We start from the raw sequence: 27,883 nt of genomic DNA on the forward strand, positions 1-27,883 counted from the left end.
CTGCAACCAAGAAATCACAGGGCCCCTAAATTTGCAGAAATTCAATACTAAAAGAAGAAGGATGTCATCGTCCCTGTAGGCAAAGAAGCATTCACTCTGCCCAGGAAGGCAGACTTCCTAGGGTACGTGCTTTTTTTTTTTTAGCTTGCCCTTGAGTCTGAAAGGACAGTTATCTGTTTTGGAATTTACTTAGAGCAGTAACTTAATAAGCATATCCGAGGGACTGAATCCTTCAAACTCCTTATCTAAAAATAGGGCTAGACTACTGTTTTTTGCCTATGGAAAAAGTAATTGCCTAGCCTGACCTTCAAAGCTTACTCATTTGTTGAAATTCCAGCAGGGGCATGGAGTAAAGAGGATAGGCCTTTGAACCTGCCAGGTTAGCTGCGTTTGAGAGGGTACCTGGGAGTTTAGAGACCCATCTTTGCCTTTTTCTTTTTCTTTTGGAAGTCTCTACTGAAATGAGATGAAACCTGGCCTCATTTCCAGCTCCTCTTTCAAAATTAGAGCCAGCCCCAGGCCTGGCAGTGTGTTGGTTGGGGCAAGCCAGGGACTGACTATCGGAGAGTTGAGATCTGAATCCCAGCTCTGCCCCTGAACAGCTGTGTGGCTCTGGGCAAGTAATTGCCCTCTCTGCACTTCTCCACCTATAGAGGGGACTTCCTAATGCCTGGGCCTCAGATTGTTATAAATGAGAACACCAACACTGTAGCGTTCAGCATGTGACACAGGAGCTTTCTACGAATCCTGGCCAAGGTGGAGGGCAGAGTGAGGCGCTCGAACAGCAATTTGAGTGTGGTTGCATGACCTCTGCTTGGGCACCAAACACGTTTCTGTGGGACCTGTTTCTCTGTTAATTTCTACAGCTAGTAAGTGGGCCTAGTGAGTGTGCAGGTCAGTATGTGTGTGAGAGTGTGTTTGTGTGTGTGTGTGTGTGTGTAATGGTGGGAAGAGAGGGAGAAGAAGGATCAGCAGGCCCATGCGCTGCAGTAGAGAGATGTTGTGGGGCTATCAGCTTTTCAGATGGGCTTAACTGGGATAAGGAGGAGGATTAGAGGTGAATTAGGACAAAGCCTCTGAAGAGCAACTTCCCGAAAACTGTTCTCAACTCAATCTCCTGCTGGGCAGTAGAAGATAATAAACAAAGGAAGGGCTGCCCCCAGTACTTAGAGCACTTAGCGCACACACTCTCCGTCATTGTCAGGGGCTGTTTGCTTCTTGAAATTCTGCTAAAAAGCCAGCCAATTACATGCAGGCTGTACCTTATATCCTAGGTAACCAGCCAGGCATCTTTCCCCTTAGCCTTCCTTTGAAGGTCTTCTTATTCCCCTCTTGCCCTCTTTTTTCAGTCTGTCCTTGCTGTGATCGCTGGAATATGGAACACAGAGGGCAATTGAGAAAATCCTTGAATTTGTGAAGTCAAAGACTATTGGGAGGCCATGCCTGCCATTTCCCTGAAAAGCACTTCATTTACCAAATATTAATCAGATTCGAATGGGCATCACCCCGGGCGAGTTGTTAAATTATTGCTGTAATTTGAAAAATGAGTGTGTCAGAGTATCAGGGAAGCTCAAGGATCTGGCCAGAGCTGTCATTTGGAGAGGCAGAAGTGGACGTCCTTGGGTGCTGAGGGCCCTCAGGACTCTCCTGGCCCACACCAGTGCCTCCCCACACAGGCACTACTTGGACAACAAGTGGAAAGATGTGGCCTTTCCTGCTCCGTTTTTTTTTTTTTTCTTTTTTTCAAACTTATGGTAAAATACGTATAACATAAAATTTACCATCTGAATCATTTCTAAGTGCACATTTCAGTAGTGTTAAGTACATTCAGCCGGGTGCGGTGGTTCATGCCTATAATCCCAGCACTTTGGGAGGCCGAGGTGGGCGGATCACAAGGTCAGGAGATCGAGACCATCCTGGCCAACACGGTGAAACCCCGTCTCTACTAAAAAAAAAATAAAAAAAAAAAATTAGCCAGGCGTGGTGGCGGGCGCCTGTAGTCCCGGCTACTCAGGAGGCTGAGGCAGGAGAATGGCGTGAACCCGGGAGGCGGAGCTCGCAGTGATCCGAGATCGTGCCACTGCACTCCAGCCTGGGCGGCACAGGGAGACTCTGTCTCAAAAAAAAAAAAAAAAGTACATTCACGTTGTATAACCATCACCACCATCTGTCTCCAGAACTCTTTTCATTTTTCATCTTGTAAAACCAAAACTGTGCCCATTGAATAACTCCCCACCCCACCCTTTGATGTTCTGTCTTTATGGGTTTGACTGCTCTAGGTCGTTTATTCAAATGGAATGATACAGTATTGTCTTTTGTTCCTGGCTTGCATCACTTAGCATAAAGTCTTCAAGGTTCATTCATGTTGTAGCATGTGCTGGGATTTCCTTCTCTTTCTTTTTTTTAGGCTGAATAATAATTCCATTATATGGCTGGACTACATTTCTTTATCCACTCCTCTGTTGATGGACACTTGGATTGCTTCCACTTTTGGCTATTGGGAATAATGCCGCTATAAACATGGGTATACAAATCCATTCCTGCCTTTGAGGCTTTTTTAGAATTGATAGAGGCTGCAGAGGGTCTGGGTGGTACTGGCCAAAGCAAAATGAGTTGGAGATTTGAGTTCCTGCTCCCAGCTTTGCAGCCTCATGAGCTGTGAGATGGTAATCACATTACTCATCTCCCAGAGGCTGGAAACTTCAGTTGTGTGATGGGGCTGTACCACCTACAAGGCAAGGCGCTGGAGTGTTGGAGATGACGGGCCTTGGTGCCTGGCATGGGAACTGATACTGTGCAGGCACTCATTTCCACAACTCAAGGGGGCAGTGCAAAGAAGGGAGCCCACAGCGGCCTGGGGCAGAGACCCATCGCCTAATGCCTTGGTACTTCAGTTTCCCCTGCCTTAACATGCAGAGTTGAGGGTACATAAGTATTTCTCCCACTGCAGAATATAGAGATGGTTTTAGATGGTACAGGGAGAGCCTTAAAGAATATGGTGGCCAGGCGCAGTGGCTCACACCTGTAATCCCAGCACTTCGGGAGGCCAACACAAGAGGATCACCTGAGTCCAGAAGTTCAAGACCAGCCAGGCAACATAGGGAGACCCCTGTCTGTACAAAAAATAAAAAACTAGCCAGTCACAGTGGTGCATGCCTGTAGTCCCAGCTACTCTGGAGGCTAAGGTGGAAGGATCCCTTGAGCCCGGGAGGTTGAGGCTACAGTGAACTGTGATCGTGCCACACACTCCAGCCGGGGTGACAGAGTGAGACCTTGTTTCTTAAAAAAAAGAAGATGGTGCAAGAGCTCTAATTCTAAATGATTATCTCCAGGGCAGGGGATAGGGTGGGTGGGGGGAGCCTGCATATTTGCTGTGACAGGTATTTAGTACTTGAATACCTCATTTATGTTTATGAATGAGGTATTCTTTCATCTCCCTTTCTCAATGCACACAACAGGCCCTAGTACCTTTTTGTTTCTTCGTCATGTATATTTTTATAGTTGCTTTCTATTTATACTGGTTTTATGCTCATGGTAATTTTCCCAAACTTTTTATTTGAAAATAATTTCAAATTTACAAAAGTTGCAAAACCAAAAATTGTATAAAGAACACCTGTTTACCCTTTATCCAGTTTCCCCCTGTAACATTTCATACCATTTGCTTTCCTATTGTATTTTCTGTCTGCACACCCGCCCCACACACCCCACACACATTCATCGTGCCCCTTTCCTCCTGAAGCTTCATGAGCATTTGCTAAGATTAAGGTGTTCTCATTCATGAGCACAGCACAGCTCTCAAATTCATAGTGTTCTCCTGCTGTGTTCCTGTTGTATTGGCCTAATAATGTCTTTCTAGCATATTCTCTCCTCCAGTGCAAGGTCCAATCCAGAGGTGGGTGGTGCCTTCCATTGTCACGCCTCCAGCCTCCTTTACTCTGGAACATTTCCACCGTCTCTTTCTCTTTTGCAACATTGACTTCTTTTTGAGGAATACAGAACCTCCTCCTTTTTTTGTTCTAATAAAACGTCCTTCATTTTTTCTTTGTCTGATGTGTCCTTGTGATTAGACTGAGGTTATGCATTCTTGGCTGGAACACAGCATGGGTGATGTCATGCACTTCTCAGGGTGTCACATCTGGAGGCACATGATGTCCTTCTGTCCCTCTTGGGTGATGTTCATTTTGGTCACATGACTAAGGTGTTGCCCAGTTTCTGTATTGTGTAATGACCTTCCTTTTCTTCCCAACTAATGAGCAGTCCACAGGGAGACACTTTGGATCCTACAGATATTCAGCCCCTTGTTAAAATTCCCCCTTAGATTTGGCATTTGTTGATGATTCTTGCCTGGTTCAGTCACTACCATGATGGGCAGAAAAGATGATTTTCCACCCTCAGCATTCTCTCTGTGTTTAAAAGTCAGCCCTTGGCATTCTGTTGTAAGCAAGACCTTTCCCTTCTTCTCATTTATTTATTTATCTCTTATTGGGGTGGACTCATGGATTCCAGTTTTCTAATGGTTTATAGTGCATTACTGTATTTAATTATTTTGGTGCTTAAATTGTCCCAGAGTTGGCCTGCAGGAACCCTTTCAAGCTGGCTGTCATGTGCTTGCCAGGTGATTTTTTGAGCAGTCCCTTACATTTTCTGGCATAACATGGTGTTCTGTGTTCATCTAGTACCTCCTCTGCCTGTCCCTGGAATTAACCATTTCTCTGGCTCCTGTCCATGGGCAGGGGTATTAGAGGCCACGATTTGGGCACTGGATGTTCTCATCGCTACTGAGGTATCTTTGCAGTTTGGCCCTTTCAGCGGACAAAGCTAGGAAATCTATGTATGTACATATACAAAGTGTACATTTATACGTGCCTCCATATACATACATATAAACATGCGTACACACACGTATTTTAGAAATCATATGTTCATACCAGTACCTCCAATTCCAGTGAATTTACAGGGTTTCTTTTCTTGTCCTCTCCCATCTTAGATTTGCATGTTTCTTCTTGTACACTGAGAGCCCTGACTCTTAACAACATCTACTCACTGATTTGCCCAATCCTATAATGCATCTAAAAGCTTCAGAATTGCTTCACTTAGAGTTGTTTATTGCTTAAAAAGCAGTTCAGGATGTTTTTGCAATTTTCCCTCCCCCATGCCTACCCCAATACTTTACTTATCCCCAAATAGAGGATATATAGCTGAGCACACTAAGTCCTCACTTAACATCATGGATAGGTTCTTAGAAACTGTGACCTTAAGGGAAATGATGTATAAAGAAACCAATTTTACCATAGGTGAGTTGATATCAACAGGAGTTAAGTTCATGTGGCATACTTCTGGTCACGAAAACATATCTAACTTCTAAGTAAAGGCCCAAAACTCTCCTAGCATTAAACATTGAAATAAATGTGAGCTGTACATACACTTAAGAAAGATTTATGGGCCAGGCGTGGTGGCTTACGCCTGTAATCCCAGCGCTTTGGGAGGCCGAGGTGGGCGGATCATGAGGTCAGGAGATCGAGACGATACTGGCTAATATGGTGAAACCCTGTCTCTACTAAAACTACAAAAAATTAGCCAGGCGGAATGGCACGTGCCTGTAGTCCCAGCTACTCGGGAGGCTGAGGCAGGAGAATGGCGTGAACCCGGGAGGCAGAGCTTGTGGTGAGCCGAGATCACGCCACTGCAGTCCAGCCTGGGCAACAGAGTGAGGCTCCGTCTCAAAAAAAAAAAAAGATTTATGAAAACACGTAAGATAATTACTTACCCAATTTTTGGTGAATTAATGAATGAACAGCAGTCATGGTGGTGGTGGGTTAAATCAAGGAATAAATGTTTGCAAAGTGAAAAATCATAAGGAGCATCTCCTGCCTGCACGAGGTTCAAAAACAATCACAAATCTGGTAGGCTTGCTGAATGCTTTCATACCACATCATTTATTGTCATGCATTTGCATTATTGTCTACTTTATGAATTGTTATTTGACAATCATTTGTATTCATTTATTTTCCAACTCGCATATTTCCAGTTTAGGATCTTGTATGACCGGAGCCTGGGTACCTCAGGACGCCAGATGGGAGCCAGCTCTGGACAGGGCACCATCGTGTCACAGGGCAAACTCACATGCGCCCATACTCACTCAGACTGCGCCTGTGTAGACATGCCAGGGAACCTAACATGTACATCTCTGGGATGAGGGAGGAAACCAGAATACATGGCAAAAACCCATGCAGACATGGCGAGAACATGCAGACTCCACATAGACAGTGGCCGGGACTGGGAATCAGTTTTTTTCTTTTTATCCTCATCCATGTTATAATGCAACAATGTTGAATGAAATGATGTTATTCAAAGATCTGCTGTATTGTGTTTATAAGCTACTTGGATTAGTCTGAGCATCCTTCCTTTCCCCATTCAGAGTGGATTTGGTATTCGTTTAAAATAAATTTGGATTCAGGCCAGGCATGGTGGCTCACACCTGTAATCCCACCACTTTGGGAGGCTGAGGTGGGCGGATCATTTGAAGTCAAGAGTTTGAGACCAGCCTGGCCAACATGGTAAAACCCCATCTGTGCTAAAAATACAAAAATGAGGCCAGGTGTGCTGGCTCACACCTGTAATCCCAGCACTTTGGGAGGCCAAGGCAGGCAGATCATTTGAGGTCAGGAGTTCGTGACCAGCCTGACCAACATGGTGGAGCCCTGTCTCTACTAAAAATACAAAAAAATTAGCCAGGCATGGTGATGCGTACCTGTAGTCCCAGCTATTTGGGAGGCTGAGGCTGGAGAACCCCGTTAGATCGGGAGGCAGAGGTTGCAGTGAGCCAGGATCACGCCACTGCACTCCAGCCTAGGCGATGGAGTGAGACTCTGTCTCAAAAATAAATAAATAAATAAATAAATAAAAATACAAAAATGAGCCAGGCATGGTGGCACACACCTGTAATCCTAGCTACTTGGGAGGCTGAGGCAGGAGAATTGCTTGAACTTGGGAGGCAGAAGTTGTAGTGAGCTGAGATCATACCACTGCACTCCAGCCTGGGCAACAGAGTGAGACTCTGTCTCAAAAAAAATAAGAAGAATAAGAAATTTGGATTCTTTTTTAAAATTTCCAGTTTAGGCTTCTTCCTTCTCATTCTCATTGATTTAAATTTCATTTTAAAAATGCATGGAATATTAGCAAACTGAAGTATCCTTCCTCCCTTCCACATCCTTTTATTTCATTCCTGCCATCTCTTATAGATAACCAACTTGATTGTGTACTGAAGTCTCCTTCCTGTGTTTCTTTCTATAAAAATAAGCAGATTTGTGTATGTTTTCTTCTTTTCCTTTCTTACATACAGGGTAGCATATGTGTTCCTTCCAGTTAGCAACATCTCCGGAAATTACTCCGTATCAGTTCTCAGATCTTCTTCATTCCTTTTCACAGCTTCGCTGTGTGTATGTACCATAGTTGATTCCATCGGTCTGTTATGCCTGGGCATTTAGGTAGTTTCCAGTATTTTGTAATTGCAAATAATACTACGGTAAATATCCTTGTGCGTGTGCATTTTCATACTTCCAGAGGTGTGTCTTGCGGAGAAATACCTACAAGTGGGCTGCTAGGTTGTAGAGTATAATGGTGATTTAAACTTTCCTTTTAAGCTGTATTTAAGTGAAAAAAAAAGTAATAGTTCAAATAAAATGAAAGTACAGGTAACACAGAGACATGACAGAAATCATAAAAGCAAACAAATAACTGAAGTTTGAGCAAAATGGGCTAAACTATTGCTTCAGTCCCTTCAAACTCCAAATAGTATCATAACTGAGGTTCAGTCAGAGTGCCCTGGGAATCCAGCCTCAGTGCCTCAGTCCCAGCCTTGGGGACCATAGGTGGAACTCTGTATCCACATAGCCTACTGAGCTGCTTTCCTTGGTGGCAGCAGTGTGGCGCCTGCACCTTGGGAGGGAGGCTGGCCAGTGACAGCAGGGACAACTGGAGTTGGGGCCCGGAGTGGCACAAAACCATGCCAACTTCAGGTGTAGCACTATGAGGGGGTTCCCTGTGACCCTGATCATCAGGAGAGGTCAAGTCCTCTTTGATATCCTCTTCTAAAGATGGTACTCACTTTAGAGCAGTGAGAATCTGGGGAGCCCTTTCCCCCAGAAACCTGCTACCAACTGGTCCCATGCCCACGTAGCACTTTGCATAGAGCTTCAGGGAATTGGCAGACCTATAAGGGTTGTTTCAGTATCTATAAGGGTTGTTTGGATAAAACTATCAAAAAGAAGAGCAAGAAACCTTTCCTTGACATTTGAAGATCTGATCTGCATTCATCTAGAAAATTAAGGAGAGCCACTCACTCTACAGCTGTGCTAGCTGGATGAGGACTGTGAGGTGCAGCAGCGGGCACAGGTGTCACAGCCAGGGTTTGGAAATCCCATTTTGTGTGGAGAGGCGCATGTGGGCCTGGTTCTGCGCCAAGATGTGACATGGGGGTTGGGGCTGAGGAAGGGGGAGCGGTCCTGGCTTTGCTGCTGCATTTCCAGTTGTGTTAAGAGTCATTGCACTTCTGGGTTTCTGTGCACTCATATTCAATATCCAGGGTTGGACCAGCTGGTGGTTTTCAAGCACTTTTGTGTGAAGGCATAGAATTCCAGAAAGGGGCCTCTGTGGAGTACACGAGGGAGCCCACAGCAGTCAGAGGCATTTGATGCCCTCCACCCTTTCCTGGAGCAGCTCTGCGCTCATCTGCTGACTCTGGTGGGATGCCCTGGAAAATTGTCCTTCAAATTAGTATTCAGCTGCTTAAAAAAAAAAAGTCGGATGAGCCTGGTGCTGAATTGTCTTCACCCTCTTCTCTGCTCTGGAATTCTGCTGGTGTCCAACGAGATTAAGCCAGAAAGGGGACAACTACGTCACAAAGCTTGGCCTCCAGGCCAGGGCACTGGGGCTTGGCCCTGTAACCTTAGGAAGTACTTGGAGCTGAGTTCCCACTGTGTCAACCAAGCAGGGCAGAGCTGAGCCTGGGGAAGGAGAACTTGCAGCTGTAGGGGAGGTGGGCCTATGCCACGTCCTCTGCCTCACAGGACAGAGGCCAGAGGCTGGGAGACAAGGAGGAGGCTGGCCTCACAGGCTTGCTTGGGAGTCTTCAGATGTCTGATGGCAAGCCTTGTTAGTAAACACAAGCAAACATATACATATGACATTTAAGCATACATCTCCCAAATATGTGTAAAAATTTATTATAAATTATATATCATATGATCGTGCTAGTATTATGGACAGTATAAAACAAAATAGATTTTAAAAGATGAGAAGCATTGAAAGACCTGCCTAGGGAATCATCTTGCATGCCCACTGAGGTCCATACCCACTTTGGAGATGACCAGGGTAGTTGAAAGGCACTAGGTGCCTGAAGGAGGCTGGTGGAGGTGAAAATGGGAGAAAGGAAAGGGTAATGTTTCCCAGACAGCAGTCTGCACCACATTCGAGCTCTTTTTTTTACTTTTTCTTTTTTTTTTTTTTTTTTTTTTGAAACAGAGTCTCACTCTGTCACCCAGGCTGGAGAGCAGTGGCCCAATCTTGGCTCACTGCAACCCCCACCTCCTGGGTTCAAGCGATTCTCATGCCTCAGCCTCCCGAGTAGTTGGGATTACAGGTGCCCGCCACCACACCCGGCTAATTTTTGTGACAGGTTTCACCATGTTGGCCAGGCTGATCTTGAACTCCTGACCTCAAGGGATCCTCCTGCCTCGGCCTCCCAAAATGCTAGGATTACAGGCATAAGCCTCCACACCCAGCCCACATTCCAGCTCTTGGCCATATCTGTGTACTGTTTGCTCTGCTGTTTACTGGATAGCTTTCTTTGAATTGATTCACTTGGTTTTTTCCCAAAATTTAGCCTTATTCTAAGCACTAATATCCACAGGAGGCTTTCTGTGCAGCTAGAATTTTCTTCCTATGCACAATGAAATAAGTACAAAACTATGCAAACAAAGCATTTGTCCACACACCACTTAGAAAGCACTGTTGGCCACCACCTGTGTGATGGGACCCACCCTGTGGGAGACTCTGATCTTTGGCATCTGACTTCAGATCAGATGGGTGGGAAGGAGGATGGTGGGAGTGGCTCACATAGGGCCAGGGCCCATGTGAATATGAGGGAGGGGGTGCTCCTCCATGCCAAGGGGTGCCTGCAGGTACAGTCATGCCTAACAGTCTGGGGAGATATATCATGGGGCATGAGATATCTCCCCACGAGAACACTTTGTGCCCACGTTGATCACAGACTTTGTCGGGGATTGGCCCACCCCGCCTCAGATCGCAGCCACCATGAATCATTGCCACCCGGACCTGCTGCCAAAACATCTAGTGTTGGGCTAGAGCAGTCATTCATTTATCACTTCAAGAGATACTTACTGTGTGCCTACTCTGTGCCAGACACTGGATTAGACAGTGGAGAACAAGACACATAAGACAGCTACAAAACCCCTGTTCTAGTGGAGGAAGGCAGACAGTAAAGAAGCAAAACAATAGAGAATGTAAGAGCCAAGTTGCAATAAATGCTATTATTATTAAGTAAAATCAAGATAAGGGGGAGGAAGGACAAATCTCCTCTACAGAAGAATGCCAAATAATTTATGGAGATATGCAAAGAGGTTTCAGAACCTAATACCCCATTCTCTAAGTGTGGCCTGTGTTTACTGACTTTCTTCCACAGAGTATGGTATGGAAGGAGGAGGAAAAGTGACTTCACAGTGGCGAAAGCTGATGAACGTTAGCTTGGCCAAGTATTGGAGATTAACATCAACAGTTATGTCATATTGATAGTATGTGCCCTGATAGGATGTGATGAGAAGGGGATTTCCCCTCTGTGGTCCTCCTCCTCAAAACCTGTAACCCCAGTCTAAATAGCAGAAAGACATTGGACAAACCCAGATTGATGGACTCTCGAGAATGCCTGACTAGTACTCCTCAAAATGTCCAGGTCATCACAAGCAAGGACAGTCTGAGAAACGTCACATCCAGAGGAACCTAAGAATAAGGACTCAATGTAAAAGGGATCCTGGAACAGAAAAAAGACATTGAGAAAAACTAATGAAATCTGCCGAAAGTGTAGAGTTTAGTTTAGTTAATAATAATTTTTAAAGAGGTATAAAAAAAAAAAAGGCAGGTGAAGGCCGGTGCAGTGGCTCACGCCTATAATCCCAGCACTTTGGGAGGCCAAGGTGAGAGGATCATTTGAGCTCAGAAGTTTGAGACCAGCCTGGGCAACACAGTGAGACCTCATCTCTACAAAAATTAAAAAATTAGCTGGGTGTGGTGGCATGTACCTATGTTCCTAGCTACTCGGGAGCCCAGGTGGTCAAGGCTACAGTGAGCCATGATCACACCACTGCACTCTAGCCTGGGTGACAGAGCAAGACCCTGTCTCAAAAAACAAAAACAAAAACAAAACAGGTAAAGAGGGCATCCAGGAAGATGTCTCCATGGAGGCAACATGTGAGCTGAGCCTTGAATGATGCATCCCGGTCACACCTGGCTGGGAGAGACCTGGTGTGAGAGCCTTCCAGGCAGAGGAAATTACTGTGTAAAGATCCTTGGATAGAAACAAGCTTGGGCCAGGCGCGGTAGCTCACGCCTGTAATCCCAGCACTTTGGGAGGCCGAGACGGGTGGATCCTGAGGTCAGGAGATGGAGACCATCCTGGCTAACACGGTGAAACTCTGTCTGTAATAAAAATACAAAAGATTAGCTGGGCGTAGTGGTGGGCGCCTGTAGTCCCAGCTACTCAGGAGGTTGAGGCAGGAGAATGGCAGCGTGAACCCGGGAGGCGGAGCTTGCAGTGAGCCGAGATCATGCTACTGCACTCCAGCCTGGGTGACAGAGCAAGACTCCATCCCAGAAAAAAAAAAAAAAAAAATAGAGACAAGCTTGGGACGTTCAAGAGATAGTGAGAAGCCCAGCACAGCTGGAGCAGCGTGAGCCAGCCAGGCAGGGATGGCCGGGAGGTAAGGTCAGAGGTGGACCGGGGCCAGGCCGTGTGTTTGGATTTCATCTTGAGAGTGATGGGTAGGCACTGGGAGTTTTGAACAGAGGAGTGACATGAGCTAATTTCATTAAAATCGCTTGGGTTTGTGTGGAGAATACACTAGGGTGGCAGAAGAGGTGGCAGAGGTCCCTGCATGACCCAGGGGGGAGGGAGAGCATGGCAGAGGCTGTGTCTGAGCCCAAGGTATGTGTTCACATCCCTCTGGAAACAGAAGTGCAGGTTCACATTTTGTCATCTCTTTTAACCCCCTGTATGTCTCCCAAAGGTGGGGAAAAAGATGTGAACTCTGAGTTCCGAGGGCTGACTGTTTGAAAGTCCACGCCCACACAGCCAAGAACGCTGATGGGGACACCATAAAGCCCAACCCTCATCCATCTTTAATTCAAGATGTTTTCTTTGGTGGTTCATAACTTTTTCTGAAAAATAAAAATGCACACCATGCTTAAGTTGATTGCTACAGGTTACCCTTGTTTAATGGGGAGAAAAAATGAGGTTCCTAATCTCTCTCTGCCTTCCGGAAGTTGTATGTAGAAAAGGAAAACAAAAGGCTTCAGTAACATCAGAGCTTTCTATTAAAAATGTAAGCAGCTTTAGGCCAGGCACAGTGGCTGACGCCTGTAATCCCAACACTTTGCGAGGCCGAGGTGGGCGGATCACCTGAGGTCAGGAGTTCGAGAGCAGCCTGGCCAACGTGGCGAAACCCTGTATCTACTAAAAATACAAAAATTAGCTGGGTGTGGTGTCGGGCACCTGTAATCCCAGCTACTCAGGAGGCTGAGACAGGAGAATCACTTGAACCCTGGAGGCGGAGGTAGCAGTGAGCTGAGATCACGCCACTGCCCTCCAGCCTGGGTGACAAGAGCAAGACTCCGTCTCAAAAAAAAAAAAAAAAAAAAATGTAAGGAGCTTTAGAATATTGTCAGTGAGGTTGATTATGTTTATCAACCACGTATCATATCTTCTCAGCTGCCTCAAATCCTTTGGGAAGGAAATGTGGTATCAATAAAGTAAAGACCATTTTAAACTCTTGAAATAGAATAAATAATTGCAATTTGTGTTTTGTTGTCAAAGACAGGAACACGTTTCTTGGTGTTGCCGTGATGAATGGAAAGAGAGGCTCTGGCCTCGGTCTTATTTCCACCCCAGTGTGTCGCTGGTGTTCAGGTCACTGCTGTCGGACATGTGCTTGATGTGTTTGGAGTCATTTATGCGTATTTATTCTCCAACATGAGCATGTGTATAAATCTAGGGCTGAAAAGCTGTCTGGACTCATCCCAGTCTCCATTTTGGCTTCCAGAGATCGAGATGGTGATCATGGAGCGTAGCAAGCTCTCAGAGCTGGCCGCCAGCACCTCTGTGCAGGAGCAGAACACCACGGACGAGGAGAAGAGCGCCGCCGCCACCTGCTCCGAGAGCGCGCAGTGGAGCAGGTAGCTGCCTGAGAGGCCGATGCTGAGTGCTCTCTCAGGGAGGAGGAGAGGGCTCAGTGGGGAGGTTGAGCCCTAGGGCCAGAGCCTCTTCTGTCCCTCAGCCCGACCATGCTGCCTCCCTTTCTTTCCCTGCTTCTCCAGCTCTGGCCACCCGGAGGCATGGAGGCAGAGCCATCACTCAGCACTGTAATGCTCACTCCCTTGCAAAGAGATTCGCCAGGATAGCGCAACTCTCCCTGCCCCACTCCTGGCACTTTGGAGCTTGGCTCTGTCTAAAGGATATGGGTTGCTTCACACTGGCTGCTCCTAGAAATGCTCTGCTGCTCCGAGGAAGGATCCCCTCAGTAGCTGGGCTTGGATCTCCCTGCCTGGTTCATTCCCTGCCCCGCACACACGTACACATACCGCATCTATAGGGCCTGCCCTCTTGACTCGGCCGCATGAGTTGGGGCTGCCATCCACCTTTGACTTTTGGCCTGATTGTTCATTTCATCGATGGCCATCTGTAGCTACATCTTCTTAAGCCTGGGTGACCCCACATTTCCTGGAACCTTGCCATAGCACCAGCCCCCCCACGATGGGATTGGAGGGAAGGCTACTCTCAGCGTATGCTGGGAGCTGGTAGCTGGGCTTCCTCATTTCAGAGTTATTTCCTTGTCTCGCAGCCCCACTGCACAGACCCCTTCAACAGCCTCCTGATTAGCACTACCTTCCTGTTCATAAATGCACCACACCAGGATTTCTCTGTCAGCCTGCGAGGCATTCACTTCCTCAGCCCCTAGGGAGGGGTGGTGGAAATACACACGGCCCCCCATCCTCTTTAGTAATCCAACTTCAAGTGAAGATGTGAAGTCCACTAATTTTTTTCTTCCACATCTTATTTGTCTCTTTGCTTGGCAAATGTTTCAATGACCTCACAGATGGGATTAATTTTTATCAGATGTGCAAGGGAGCCATTTTTAGTTTTTGCTAAATAAAAAAACAATGGAGTACAAAGACCTTTTAGATTTTGCTTCACAGCAAAAAATGTAACTCCCAAAGCTCTGAAAAATAAGGAAGTAATTCTAAACACAGAAGGTTGGGGACAAGCTTGGCACAACATTCTTTAGACTATAAATAATTAGAAGAGCCCCAAATAACCAGTAGTGGGGTGGTGCTTAAACAAAGGAAGAGGTATCTGCTTAATAGAAGATCAGGCCAGGCATGGTTGTTCACACCTGAAATCCCAGCACTTTGGGAGGCCACAGCGGGAGGATCACTTGAACCCAGGAGTTTGTGACTGGCCTAGTCACATAGTGAGACCCCATCTTTACAAAAAAATTAAAAAATTAGTCGGGCGTGGTGGCAGGTGCCTGTAGTCCCGGCTACTTGAGAGGCTGAGGTGGGAGATTGCTTAAGCCAGAGATGTCAAGGCTGCAATGCACTATGATTGCACCACTGCACTCCAGCCTGGGCAACAGAGTGAGACTCTCTCTCAAAGAATATCAGCTGCTGCTTTTAGGTGAATACTGTCATGATGTGTTCAGTTCCTTAGGATTTGATAAATGGAAACAGAGAACATACTTTTCATAGTATGGTAATACTGTAGCTTAGCTAATGGAAGAAAAACACCCATGTATTCCTCCCATCACCAAAAAAAGGGTTAAAAAAACAGACCCAAATGTTATGTTTGAATATTGGGGTTGACGACTTCTTTTTTTCTGAATTTTGATGGAGAGAAGGGTTTTCTTAGAGTTGATTGAGATTGTTTCTTAACTTTGGGCATCTTGAAGCACATGGCTTCTAATGGAAGCTGATTCACTTGCCTTGAGTTAGGCCGCATGCAGGCCTGGGAACCTCTGGGCCAGATCTCTGCTAGACTCTGAGACTGAATGCCGGGGTAGAGACTGGCCCAGGTGGAGAGCGGCTTTCTCCTTTGTTAGGGTATCGAGTTGCAGTTTGTAAGAAACTGCCACTGCCCTCTGTGCCCCCACTTCCTGGCAGGGAGGTGGGGAGGCAGGGAGTGGGAGGGAAGGTGGCCGTTTGTTCTCTAGGCTGTGAATTGGATTTTGTCATTGGTCCACTTGCCCCAAGAAGCAGCATGGTAAAAAACAGACTGTTTTTATATTCCCCATATATTATGGGCTCTATCTGCACTGGGGCAGGGCGCAGTGGCTCACGCCTGTAATCCCAGCACTTTGGGAGGCCAAGGTGGGCAGATCACGAGGTCAGGAGATCAAGACCATCCTGGCTAACACAGTGAAACCCCATCTCTACTAAAAATACAAAAAATTAGCTGGGCGTGGTGGCGGGTGCCTGTGGTTCCAGCTACTCAGGAGGCTGAGGCAGGAGAATGGCATGAACCCAGGAGGCGGAGCTTGCAGTGAGCCAAGATCACGCCACTGCACTCCAGCCTGGGCAACAGAGCGAGATTCCATCTCAAAAAAAAAAAAAAAAAAAATATATATATATATATATATATAGGCCTAAGAAACTTAAAGCTTTCAAAACATTGTTTCTTTTCTTAAAAAAAAAGTTTAAAATTATGAAAGTATGCAAAATCTTGAAAAGCGTAAAGAGGGGGAAAAAAGTCTTCATTGCTAGCATTCAAAGTCAGTGGGACTACCATTCTGGTTATTTTTTACCAGTTTTTTTTTTTTTCCAATGTGAACTTTCTGGGAATTTCACCCTCCCTTCTCCCAGAAGCTTGGACCGTATTGTGTCTATAATTTTGTATTCCTCCTTTTTTTCCATCTAATATCAACTCCCAAGCAAACTTTTCACCTTATTCTACCCTGTGTAAACAAAACGCTTAATGGTTTTATGATACTTCATCTCATAAAAGATGGTACCCACCCAGCTATTGGCATTTGGTTATTCATATTATTCCCAAATGAAAATATAATCCAAATTTCAAGCAGCTGATTTACAAGAAAATGTTATCCTACTCCTAAGTTTGAAAGTGTTATTGCTGGAGGCTTTCAAAACCCAAATCTACACATGGCAAAACTGTTAACACATCTGAAAGGTGGTGCCCTATCTGGGGCTGTGGAGAAATGGGGATGGAACATAAATGTCCCCTTTAAGATTTTCTTTTTTTTTTTTTTAGTTTTTGTGTGTCATGTGTGTGTTTGAAATGTTATGACAAGTACATTTTTCCTACTTTTTTTTTTGCATTTTTCAATGAAATATTTTGTGTTAGAGATACATGTATAGAGTCAAAAATTCAAAACTGTGTCAAAGGTTATATAGTGAACACTCCCTGTTTCTCCACAGTCACCTTTCACTCCCCATAGGCATCCAATGTTCATTGGAGCTTGGGTGTCCTTCCAGAAATTAAATGTGCCCTTGGTCACTCATGAAGGTGCTCTTTTCTCTTGGCCTCAGCCTGGCATTCAGAGGGGGCAGCCACAGACAGTCTGTGGATCAGAGCCTCTGGCCTGTGGGCCAGACCTGTGCATATTCTATTCTCCCGGTGTTGAAGAGTATTTTTCTGTGAGGCCCTTCACCTGGAAAGGCAGCATTTGGGATGTGCCGTTTCCGATATTTGCAGCCTCTCTACAGATCTCACCCACAAAGCATCAGAGGTGAGAGACCTCACTATCGATTCCTCGCAGTCAGAGAAAGTCGGCCTGAGAAATTGCTGGGTCAGGACCCTGCCAAAGTGAAATCATGAAGTAGTGCCCTTGATATATTAAAAATAGAAATCAAATAGCAGCTCCCATGCATTGGCACCGTCCACAGTGCCTGGCCCTGTGCTAAATGCTTTTCAGTCTTCATTGCACTTGAATCCTCACAATAATCCTGCAAGGTTGGACTCCACCCCATACAGATGGGGAAATAGAGAGGTTTTATGTGACTTGCCCAAGGGTTTGCTGAATAAAAAGCTAAGAAGAGGCAGAATTAGAATTTGAACCCGGCCAGTCTGGCACTAGGGCTCATGTTCTTGAACTTGTTTGGATTGTTGTTTGTGCCTTGTGTGACATCACACTGTCCCGCTTTCTTCATTGGCTTGTGACACACATCACTTTGCGTTGATGTCTATTTGTTCTGTCTCTACCAGCTGACACGGGAGCTTTGGTGTGGGGAGTTTGTATAATTGATTCCCTGTGTCTGGAATACCTGGTGAATGATTGTTGTGTGACTAAGCAAGCAGTCTGTTCCTTGGTCAGGTTCCCCTCTGGATAGCACCTTTCCCAGGCAGAGCCTGTCTCTCATTTGTCTGTGTCCTCAGTGCGTGGTGCTGGACCAGGCACAGAGTTGTGGCCTAAAGAGCTGTGTCAAACGCAGCTAGCACCCCATGTGCAGGTTAGAGAGGGGAGGTGTTCACGCATGTGCACCATGAGGCTCATAGATGCCCCTCCTCTTTTCCAGACCCTTCCTGGATATGGTGTACCATGCGCTGGACAGCCCAGATGATGATTACCATGCCCTGTTCGTGCTCTGCCTCCTCTATGCCATGTCTCATAATAAAGGTAAGCACCCTTGCCTTGCCTGACTTCCTCGCTGGGCCCTGCAGACGCATAGCATCCTTCCCGTCTGCTGCATGGAGGACAAAGAAAGGTGCTCTCTGTACAGAATTTCTTTTCTGGTTTTGGTGGTCCTTTTTGGTTTTGACTCCCGCTCCTCTTTAGCTTCGTTAGAATTTCTCAGGTGCTTTTCTACCAACTGAAGCCACAGGAATTGGTTATTCAGGCAATATGGAGGAAGGTGGCTTGACTGCCTAACCCAGGATGACTATATTCACCCTGTGGTTTTCTTTTGACCTCTTGATTTACAACGGACTTAGCATCCGACCTCTTTCCTAACATCAGAACTGAAATCAGTCAAATTGTAATCTTGGTTTTGCTATTTATAACACTTGGGGTTCTTATTCTGGGTTCAGAGCTGAAATAGACCCTGGGTGGACTTTGTGGAAGCGTAGGTTTCCTTTCTGAAGAAAGGTGTGGTTCTCTGGCTTCCCCTATTAAGGCTGCTTGGCCAGGATCAAACTCCCATGGGGTCGACAGGTTTTGTCAGGATTCATTCATTCACCGCCTTGCTGCCGACCCCTGGGAATAGTTACTGTTGTTTGCCTCACCTGGCTTGACATCGGCATGTTCTGAAACCTCCACATCAGAATCTCTTCAAAGAAGAATTCAGGAATATTCCTTCTAACCCCTGCCAAGAGCTAGGCTTGGCATAGTAAAAAAATCAAGTGATGTTTTAGTAGGTTTTTTATAAGCTTATTGGGGAGTAGATAGAGTTGGGTTTAACTAAGATAGCCTATGGCTAGAGGCATTAGAACATGAATGATATAACTAAGTTTATGTGTTCTTAAATCATTAATCATGATAAATAAGTTGATTGGTGGCAGAAGAGTATATAGTGAAAAAAAATCTCCCACCTTTGACCCCAGCTCTCCTCTTCAAAGGCAGTTTCTGCTACTGGTTTCTCTTGTGTCTTTTTAAAGATAGCCAAACAAACCCAAGTAGGAGTATATATGGTTTTATTTGTATGACTGCCCACTTAGCTGTAAATGGAGATACCCATATTGTGCTTTCTACCTTGCTCTGCTCATATCATCATATTTCAGCACATGAGTTCACATCCATAGAGAACTGCCATTCTTTTTTATCAATGTGTGAGCAAATCATAGCAAATCATAGATATTAAGGATTTGTGCATCTATGTTCATGACTGATACTGGTCTGTAGTCTTCTTGTAATTCTCTTGTCTGGTTTTGCTATCAGGGTTATGCTCACCTTATAGAATGAATTGAGAAATATTCTCTCCTCCTTGATTTTCTGGAGGAATTTTTGTAGTATTATTTCTTCTTTAAATGTTCCTTAAACCAGTGAAGCCATCTGAATATGGAGTTGTCTTTGATGGAAGGTTTTTAACCACTCAATTTCTTCAGTAGGTGTAGGGCTTTTTAAGGTTATGTATTTCTTCTTGAGTGAGCTTTGGTAACCTGTGTCTTTCAAGGAATTTGTCATTTCATCTGAACTGTCAAATTTATTGGTATAAACTTTATGATATTCCTTTATTATCTTTTTAATATCTGTAGGATCTGTAGTGATGGTCCCTCTCTGATTCATGGTATTAATAATCTAGGTGTTCATTTTTTCCCTAATCATTTTGGCTAGAGGATTATTAATTTTATTGCTACCCTCTGTTGTTCTGCTGTTTTTGATTTTATTGATTTCTGTTCTTATGTTTGTTTGGTTTTTTTTTTACCTTCTGCTGCTTCCAATTTAATTTACTTTTTGTTTTATAACTTCTTATAAAGAAGGTTTAGGTACTGTGGGAAGCACTTTATTGTCCACAGCCAAGCTGCTTGTGATGAAACTGTAACTTACAAGAAAAGGGCTGGGTTTTAAAAATGACACAGGCTCTAAAAACCCTGGAAGCAGTGCAACTTTTGGCAGGAATCAGGGTTAGCAGGACCTCAACGGCTCACTGCAGCTAAGTGAACGCTGACTGGGTCCTCCAGCGTGAGCTAGAACAGACGTCTCTATGGTCAAGTAAACAGAGCTTGTGGTGTCTTCCCCATGTGGTGGGGTTGCACATGATCAGTAGTGCACCACTGGAAAGATGGCGGAGCAAGAGCAAAGAAAAATCCCTTTGGTTCCAGAAAATCTCCTGAAAAAGAGGAAGGCTTATCAAGCCCTCAAAGCCACCCAGGTAAAGCAGGAACTTTTGGCAAAGAAGGAGCAGAAGAAAGGAAAAGGGCTCAGGTTTAAGCAACTGGAATCATTCCTACATGATTCCTGGCGGCAGAAACGTGACAAGGTGCATCTCAGACGACTAGAAGTGAAACCTCATGCCTTGGAATTGCCAGATAAACATTCCTTGGCCTTTGTTGTACGCATCGAAAGGATTGATGGCATGAGTTTACTGGTGCAGAGAACCATTGCAAGACTTCGCCTAAAGAAAATTTTTAGTGGTGTCTTTGTAAAAGTCACCCCCCAGAATCTAAAAATGCTGCGTATAGTGGAACCTTATGTGACCGGGGGATTTCCAAATCTGAAGTCTGTCCGAGAACTCATTTTGAAACATGGACAAGCCAAGGTCAAGAATAAGACCATCCCTCTGACAGACAACACAGTGATTGAGGAGCACCTGGGGAAGTTTGGCATCATTTGCTTCGAAGACCTCATTCATGAAATTGCCTTCCCAGGGAAGCATTTCCAGGAGATCTCATGGTTCTTGCACCCTTTCCACCTCTCAGTGGCCCATCATGCTACCACAAATAGAGTGGGCTTCCTCAAGGAGATGGGCACACCTGGCTATCGGGGTGCACGCATCAATCAGCTGATCCGCCAGCTGAACTAGACCCAGGTGCCAAACTACAGTAAATTTTTTATCAATGAAGTGGAAGCATGTGTTTTGTTGTTTTCGGAATTTTTATCAAGTATCTTCAGAGAAGATTATTTCCTGCTCTATCTTCAAAAACCGGAAAGGAAGGGTCAAAGAAAAGACAGTAGCTGGCCGGGCGTGGTGGTTCACGCCCGTAATCCCAACACCCCAACACTTTGGGAGGCTGAGGTGGGCGATCACCTGAGGTTGGGAGTTCGAGACCAGCCTGACCAACATGGAGAAATGCCGTCTCTACTAAAATTACAAAAATTAGTCAGGCATGGTGGCACGTGCTGTAATCCCAGCTACTCAGGAGGCTGAAGCAGGAGAATCGCTCAAACCCGGGAGGCAGAAGTTGCAGTGAGCTGAGATCACGCCATTGCACTCCAGCCTGGGCAACAAGCGAAACTCCGTCTCAAAAGAAAAGAAAAGACAGTAGCTTATGTTCATGTCAAGCATCTCTCATTACAGTCTAGTTCCAAGGAAAAATTCCAGCGTTTTCTACATTGGGTGCTGCATCGTCTGAAATCGGCACATTCCATGGAGGAAGGAGTCCTGCTCTGTTGCATCTATCCTAGGGTTTAATGTTGATAAATGAGTCACTCTAGCATTTGTACAAGGCTCGCTAAGACTCCTGCAGCAGTCGACGAAGCCCAAGGACATAATTGAATCTGGAGAGTCCTGGGGCCTTGTTTTGAAAAAGACTTGAAATACACATAGGAAGAAAGGCATAAAAATAGATGTTCACTTGTCTCTGCTGTGGAAAAAAAAAAGAAGCTTTAATTATTGATTTTAATCATTGTAGGAAGCTTTGATCATTAATTTTTCAAGCAAATCAGCTTATTTTTTTAAACTAACACACCATAAAATTAACTCATTTTTGTATTCTGTGAATTTTGGGACATGTATGAATAGGTGTGAACACCACATAATCAGGAGATAGTACAGTTTCATTATCAGAAAAATATCCCTCAGGCTATTCCCTTTCCAGTTGTTGATTTTTAAACCTTTCTTCTCTATGACTTTAATGCTATAAATTTTCCTGTAAGCACTGCTTTACCTGCATCCAGTAAATTTTAACATATGAAGTTCATTCAGCTTAAAATTTTATACAATTTCCCTTTTGATTTCTTGTGTTTTGTCAGGTGTATAATTTCTAGCTGTGTTTCTCTTATTGATTTTTCTCCTGCTTTTGGATTCCTTCCCCCATTTTTTGCATGTCTGGTCATTTTTGATTGGTTGACAGTTACTGTGGTTTTTACACAGTTGGATGCTGGATTCTTCCTGTAAATATTTTTGGGCTGATGGTTCAGTTAATTGGAGTTGGTTTGATCCTTTTTTGAGGCTTGCTTTTAAGCTCTGTGAGAGCTGGTCCAGACAGCCTTTAGTTTAGGACTAACTTCGCCCTACTACTGAGACATTACCCTTCTGAGACTCTACTGTGTCCCATGGTGAGGTGGTCTCTCCACACTGGCCAGCCGTGTGTGAGCTCCAGAAATTGCTCCACAGGCTTCATTCTGGCAGGTCTTTCCCTTTCTTCATGTGCATACACAGACCAGAGCACAGCAAGGTTCTAATGGAACCCTCTGCACATGTCTGAGCTCTCTCTCTGCAGCTCTCTCTTCATTTCTCTTGTCCATGAATTTTAACCCCTTGATCTCCCTGAACTCCAGACTCTGCCTTCTCTGAGAGAACCACAGTCTTTGGGTTTTGTGTCCCTGTGCTGAGGCCTGAATACTCTCACTGGATAGCAAGCTGGAGCAATCACTGGGCTACCACCTTTGTGCTTCTCTCTCTCAGGGATCTCTCTCGTATGCTGCCTGTTCATCCAGAGTCTGATAACCATTGTTTTGTATATATTGTCTTGCTTTCTAAGTTGCCTGAATTAGAAGGATAAATTCAGTCCATCTTGGCCAGAAGCATAGCACCTTTAAAGAAAAAGTTTGATTGAAGTCTAATTGATAAACAATAAACTGCACATATTTAAGGTGCACAGTTTGATGTTTTGACATATGTGAATACCCATGAAATCATCACCATGATCAAGACGGTGTATAATCCAGCATCCCAAACATTTCCTCATGCCCCTCCCTTGCTTCCCACACCCCTCTCCCCACGTAACACCAATCTGCTTCCTGTCATTCTAGATTAGTTTGCACTTTCTAAAATTTTGTATAAACAGAGTCATGCAACATGTACTCCTCTTCATGTGGCTTCTTTCAATCCACATAATTATTTTGAGATCCATCACGATGTTATGTGTATCTGTAGTTCATTTCTTCTTGCTGAGTAACATTCCGTTGTATGAACATACCACAGTTTATTCATTCATCTGTTAATGGAAATTTGGGTTGTTTCCAGTTTTGGACTATTACAAACAAAGCTGCTGTGAGCATTTGTGTGGCCCCATACAATGTATGCCCATACAGAGAGTTGTATGAGCATATACATTCTTTTCTCTTGGATAAATACCTAGGAATGGAATGGCTGAATCATAGTTCCCATATAATTATGGGAGATATGTGTATGTTTGCTTTTATTTTAAGATACTGCCAAACTGTTTTCCAAGATGCGTGTATAATTTTAATCCCATCACCAGTGTACAAGAGTTCTAGTTCCTTTACTTCCTTTCCAACATTTGGTGTGGTCACCTTTTTAGTTTTCACCATTCTAATAGGTTTGCAGTGGTATCTTATGATCTTAAATTGCCTTTCCCTAATGACATTGAACATCTTTTCATGTGTTTCTTTTGCCATACATGTCTTCATTAGTGAAGAGTCTTTTCGAATCCTTAGCCCATTTTTTAAATTGAGTTGAGTAAAAAAATTGTTGTGTTTCGAGACTTTTGGGTTTTTTTGTTTTGTTTCTTTTAAGACGGAGTCTCACTCTGTTGCCCAGGCCAGAATGCAATGGTGCAATCTTGGCTCACTACAGCCTTCGCCTCCCAGGTTCAAGCAATTCTCCTGCCTCAGCCTCCTGAGTAGCTGGGACTACAGGTGTGCGCCACCACGCCCGGCTGATTTTTGTATTTTTAGTAGAGATGGGCTTTCGCCATGTTGGCCAGACTGGTCTCGAACTCCTGACCTCAAGTGATACACCCGCCTCAGCCTCGAGAGTTCTTTATGTATTTTGAATGCAAGTCCTTTATCAGAGGCATTTAGCCATGATTTCCCCCAAGTCTGTGGCATGTCTTTTCATTTTCATAACAACATCTTGGGAAGACCAGATGTTTTTTAATCTCCATGAAGTTCCTGCAGCACTTTTTAATGCCTCCTTTTCTCTGTATTTTTTCTCTCCCATTCTGGACTGCTAGGCCTTGGAAGGCAGAAACCATGTGCTCCCTGCAGTACCCAGCCTACCGCCTGGCACTCAGTCAGTGCTCAGCCAGAGTTTGCTGATTGGTTGCTGCTCAGCTATGTGGCACGTCCCCAAAGCCATCTCTTCCTGGCAGCCTGTAGCTCAGGGCTTCAGCAAAGAAGGTGCTGTCTGTGTGGTTTAGATGCCAGGCTCCATGGGACAGTGGGCAAGCTCCTCATCTTCTGGGTGACTGGCGTTCTCCATGGGCTTCCTCCCTGTAGCCCTGACCTTTACGGGGAGCAGAGACGCCATGGCTTACCAGATGTGCTGCTGTGCACCTTCATCCACCTTATGTGCTGGAGAGACCACTCACCTGTGTTCCCGCATCCTACCTCTTTTTCTTGGGAATTTCTTCTTGGAAGAGTAGAACTGTATACTCAAGGAAATTGAATTCCTTCTTCCATTTTCTGCTAATGCTATTCATGTATTGATTCATTCATTCTTCCAACAAATATTTTGTAAGCCCCTGTTAGATGCCAGGCACTGGGATCAGTCAGTACTGGGGATGCATTGGTGAACCAAACAAATGCTTTCATGGAATCTGGATTCTCTTAGAGGAGACAGACAGTAAACTAGTAACCAAGTAAAATAATCCCATGTAGCGAGAAGTGCCACAGTGAAAATAAAAGTAGGTAATGTGGTGGGGCAGGCTGAGGGTACAGGGTACTACATCTGCCTGAGCAATCAGGAGAGGCCTCTTGGAGGCTTAAGTGATCAGGAGGAATAGCCTTGCAGTTTCTGATGAATTTCCTCATGTAATTAGTTATTCAGCAAATGCATGTGGAGCACCGGCTGTGTGCCAGGCAGTGTGCTCAACATGGGGACTACAAACTCCAGGCAGACCAACCCAGGCCCTTGCCCAAGAAAGCATCAGTCATTCTTGGGCAGAAAAGTCCTACGAGGAGGCTGTCAGCCAGCACAAGAGAGGGTCACTTGCCTGGTGGTGAACGTGGACTCTGCCCGCAGGAGTGAGGACCCGTTTCCTGAGGACACCCGAGCTATGGTAGAGGGCAGAGGAAGAAGGGGCATGAGAGCCTGTGGCATATCCGTCGGATCACTGCCCGTTCCCCAGGGTGAGCGGCAGCATGTCCAAGGCAGCAGGGTGTCCCGAGAGGCAGGCATCTGGAGCCAGTCTGCAGGGGGTGGCACAGGCAGCAACTGAACTGTGTTCCTGTGAGCCGTGTGGGGCTGCTGGGGGGCAGTTGGTCAGTTAGTGAGCTGACCCACTCTGCACCCCTCAGAACGGGTTTGCAGTAATTCAGCCAGCGGGTGGGAGGGATGAGAGGTGAAACCGAGAGGCTTTCTTATCATTCAGCAGATACTTGCTGAGCACTTGCTAGGGCAAGGCCCTGTCATAGGCACTGAAACAAGCCCAGATGAGTCTCACTGAAGGGAACAAGAAGACTAATTGTGACTGTGACAAATGGTAGAAGGAAATGAACAGGGTGGAGTGATGAGGAAGCCCCAGTGGTTGTGCTGCAGGGGTTACTAGGTGCTAGTCAGGGTGGTCGGGGAGGGCTCCTCTGAGGAAGGACCAGCAGAGCCACAGCCCAGAGAGTGAAAAGGAGCCAGCTCTGCAAAGACCTGGGGCAAGAGTGCTCCAGGCGAAGGGAGCAGCATGTACAGAGGCCCCGGGGTGGGTAGGAGCAGAAAGTGGGCCAAGGTGAGGCTGGCCAGGCAGGCAGGGGCCAGGTCATAAAAGGCCTTGAAGGCCCTGAAAAGGAATTGCCATTTTTTTTCCAAGTGCAGTGGGAAACCCCTACAGAATTTTTAAGTAGGACGGTGATGTGGTCAGATGGAAGTTTTTAAAAGAAACGTTGGCTACCAGATGGAAAGTAGATGACTGGGGGTGGGGATGAGTTGCAGGAGGGAACACCGAGAGACTTGCTAAGAAGCTGTTGCAGTCGTCCAGGCGAGATAATGTGGATTGGATTAGGCTGCTGGCTGGGGAGTGGAGGAAACTGGAAGGACTTGTGATTATTTCAGCGCTAGAGCCAGGACGTGCTGATGGATTGGATGTAGGGGTCGAGTGAAAGGGACGAGTCAGATGACCCCTGCGATTTGGCTTGAGCAATGGTGGGGGTACATTTACTAGGATGAGGAGACAAGGAGAGTTACTAGGCTAGGGGCGAGGGGTTCTGATTGATTTGAAAGGAGGGGGCATGAAGGGAGGAGCCTGGGTAAGGCTCAGGTTCCTGACTCCTTTCCTTGTGTGACAAACAGCAGTGCCATTTCCAGAACTAACGAGCATGGGCCTTGGAGTAGGTTTGGAGAAGAAACTGAAAAGTTCAAGTCCGGTGCCCCGAGGTCCAGGTGCCTGGGGAAGCTGCCTGGTGGGGGAGCTGCCACCTGGTTTATGCTCAGTCCTGGCCTGTGAGCACAGAGTCTGCATTTGGTGGGGCTTTGCTGGTGGAGGTTGGTTGAGTGATTGGTTTTTGGTTACGCAGCAGCTGGTCAGGCTGCACTTGACCTTCAGCCTCACTTTTCCAGATCCTTACCCCCCAAAATCAGGCCCCCAAGTGACCTGGTCTCTTTCTCATAGATTTTTTCCTCATAGACAATTTTAACATAAAAGCCACGTTAATAAAAACCAAATGTGATCTCAGGCCTTCCAGTAAATCATAATAGATTAGATGCTGCACCGAAATGAATATCCCACAGTGGAAAGGGTTGACCGGTTGGCGGCAGGCGCTTGTTGTGATTCAGTTGGGCCACATAATGAATTCTGGTTTGTTTCTGTAATAGAAAATGCAGCCTTCGCTCTTCTATCAAGTCTGCTGAGTCCTGGGCCAGAGGTGGAGGGATGGGGGTGAGTTTTACAGCTTTTGTATCTTGAAGGTTCCCCAGTTCAGTGACCAGCCTTCTACTCCTGCCACTCCATTTGTCATTGTTTACCCAGGAAGAAGGAGTCTTGGGCTCTTTGTGTTTTGTGTTTTGTTTTGCTGAGAAGTTAATGGAACATGGATGAGAGATATGGAAAAGGTTGAAAGGTAATAGGCTAAAGGGAAGCTTTTGCCATGCAGAGAACTTGCACAACGTCAGTTTGGATCTTGGCTGACACATAACCAGAATTGGAAGTACATTGGAAATCGGCCCAACATCTGGTTAGCTTTCGAAATCTTTGGTCTATAGTCTTCCAAAGCTGGTAATACTTGTGTGACTGCAGCCAAGGAGACCTTGTGTGGTCAAAAGACGTTTTTAAAAAGTTTGAACCTTGTTTACCTGCTGTTCTCATGGTCTCTTTATCCAGATCTGTCTAATTATTCTTATGCATCTTTGGTCTGGGTCTTTTCCATCTTTACCCTGAATGGGGGCTACTACTAAGGGTGAAGAATCCAGATATCAGAACTGAGAAGGAAGCTTAGTAAGAGTTACTGACACTGTGGGGCCATACCCTTGCCTTCTGTTTTGGATTCTTTGAATGAGTTAGTTGAGAGCTCCGCCCTCCACCCCTGTGGACAGGGGACACCCGTTCTGACTCGGTGGGCAGCTCAGTCTCTGACCCCTAAGGCAGGGCTGTGGGTGGAGCGGGGAACATGTGGTCTGCTGGAAGCCAGAATGAGCTAGTGCTCCCGTGAAGTGCAGCAGGGTTTCTTTGGAACTTGTCTGTCACAAGACACTTACGAGTTGAAGCAAATAGGATAATATATTATCCACAGTGTTTATTTCTGTCAGAGGGAAATGACTGGCAAAGAAGCTATTGGGTTTGCAGCAAAACCTGCCTTTCTGTGACCAAAACCCA

General features: G+C 45.6%; 2 protein-coding genes across 14 annotated transcripts in view; both read left to right on the top strand.

Annotated features, from left to right (window-relative positions):
• The window catches only part of CLEC16A (C-type lectin domain containing 16A), a 231,993-nt gene that overhangs the window by 62,430 nt on the left and 141,680 nt on the right, over positions 1-27,883 (top strand). For all 13 annotated transcript variants that reach the window (XR_010124241.1, XM_054452621.2, XM_054452616.2 and 10 more), the window contains 2 exons: positions 13,332-13,464; positions 17,818-17,918. Coding sequence is in view for 12 of the 13 variants with exons in the window: in XM_054452621.2 (XP_054308596.1) it covers positions 13,332-13,464; positions 17,818-17,918 (234 nt within the window). In the remaining variant the exon portion in view is untranslated. The remainder of the gene's footprint in view (positions 1-13,331; positions 13,465-17,817; positions 17,919-27,883) is intronic.
• LOC129015043 (ribosomal protein uL30-like) lies at positions 19,988-21,552 on the top strand. Its single transcript, XM_054452625.2, has one exon. The coding sequence runs from the start codon at positions 20,020-20,022 to the stop codon at positions 20,758-20,760; it is 741 nt and encodes a 246-aa protein (XP_054308600.2). The 5' UTR covers positions 19,988-20,019; the 3' UTR covers positions 20,761-21,552.

Source organism: Pongo pygmaeus, chromosome 18 (genome assembly GCF_028885625.2).
Source record: "Pongo pygmaeus isolate AG05252 chromosome 18, NHGRI_mPonPyg2-v2.0_pri, whole genome shotgun sequence".
Lineage (NCBI taxonomy): Eukaryota > Metazoa > Chordata > Mammalia > Primates > Hominidae > Pongo > Pongo pygmaeus.

Excerpts from the sequence above, each read along its gene's own strand:
- LOC129015043 (XM_054452625.2), top strand. The coding sequence starts at position 20,020 with ATGGCGGAGCAAGAGCAAAGAAAAATCCCTTTGGTTCCAGAAAATCTC.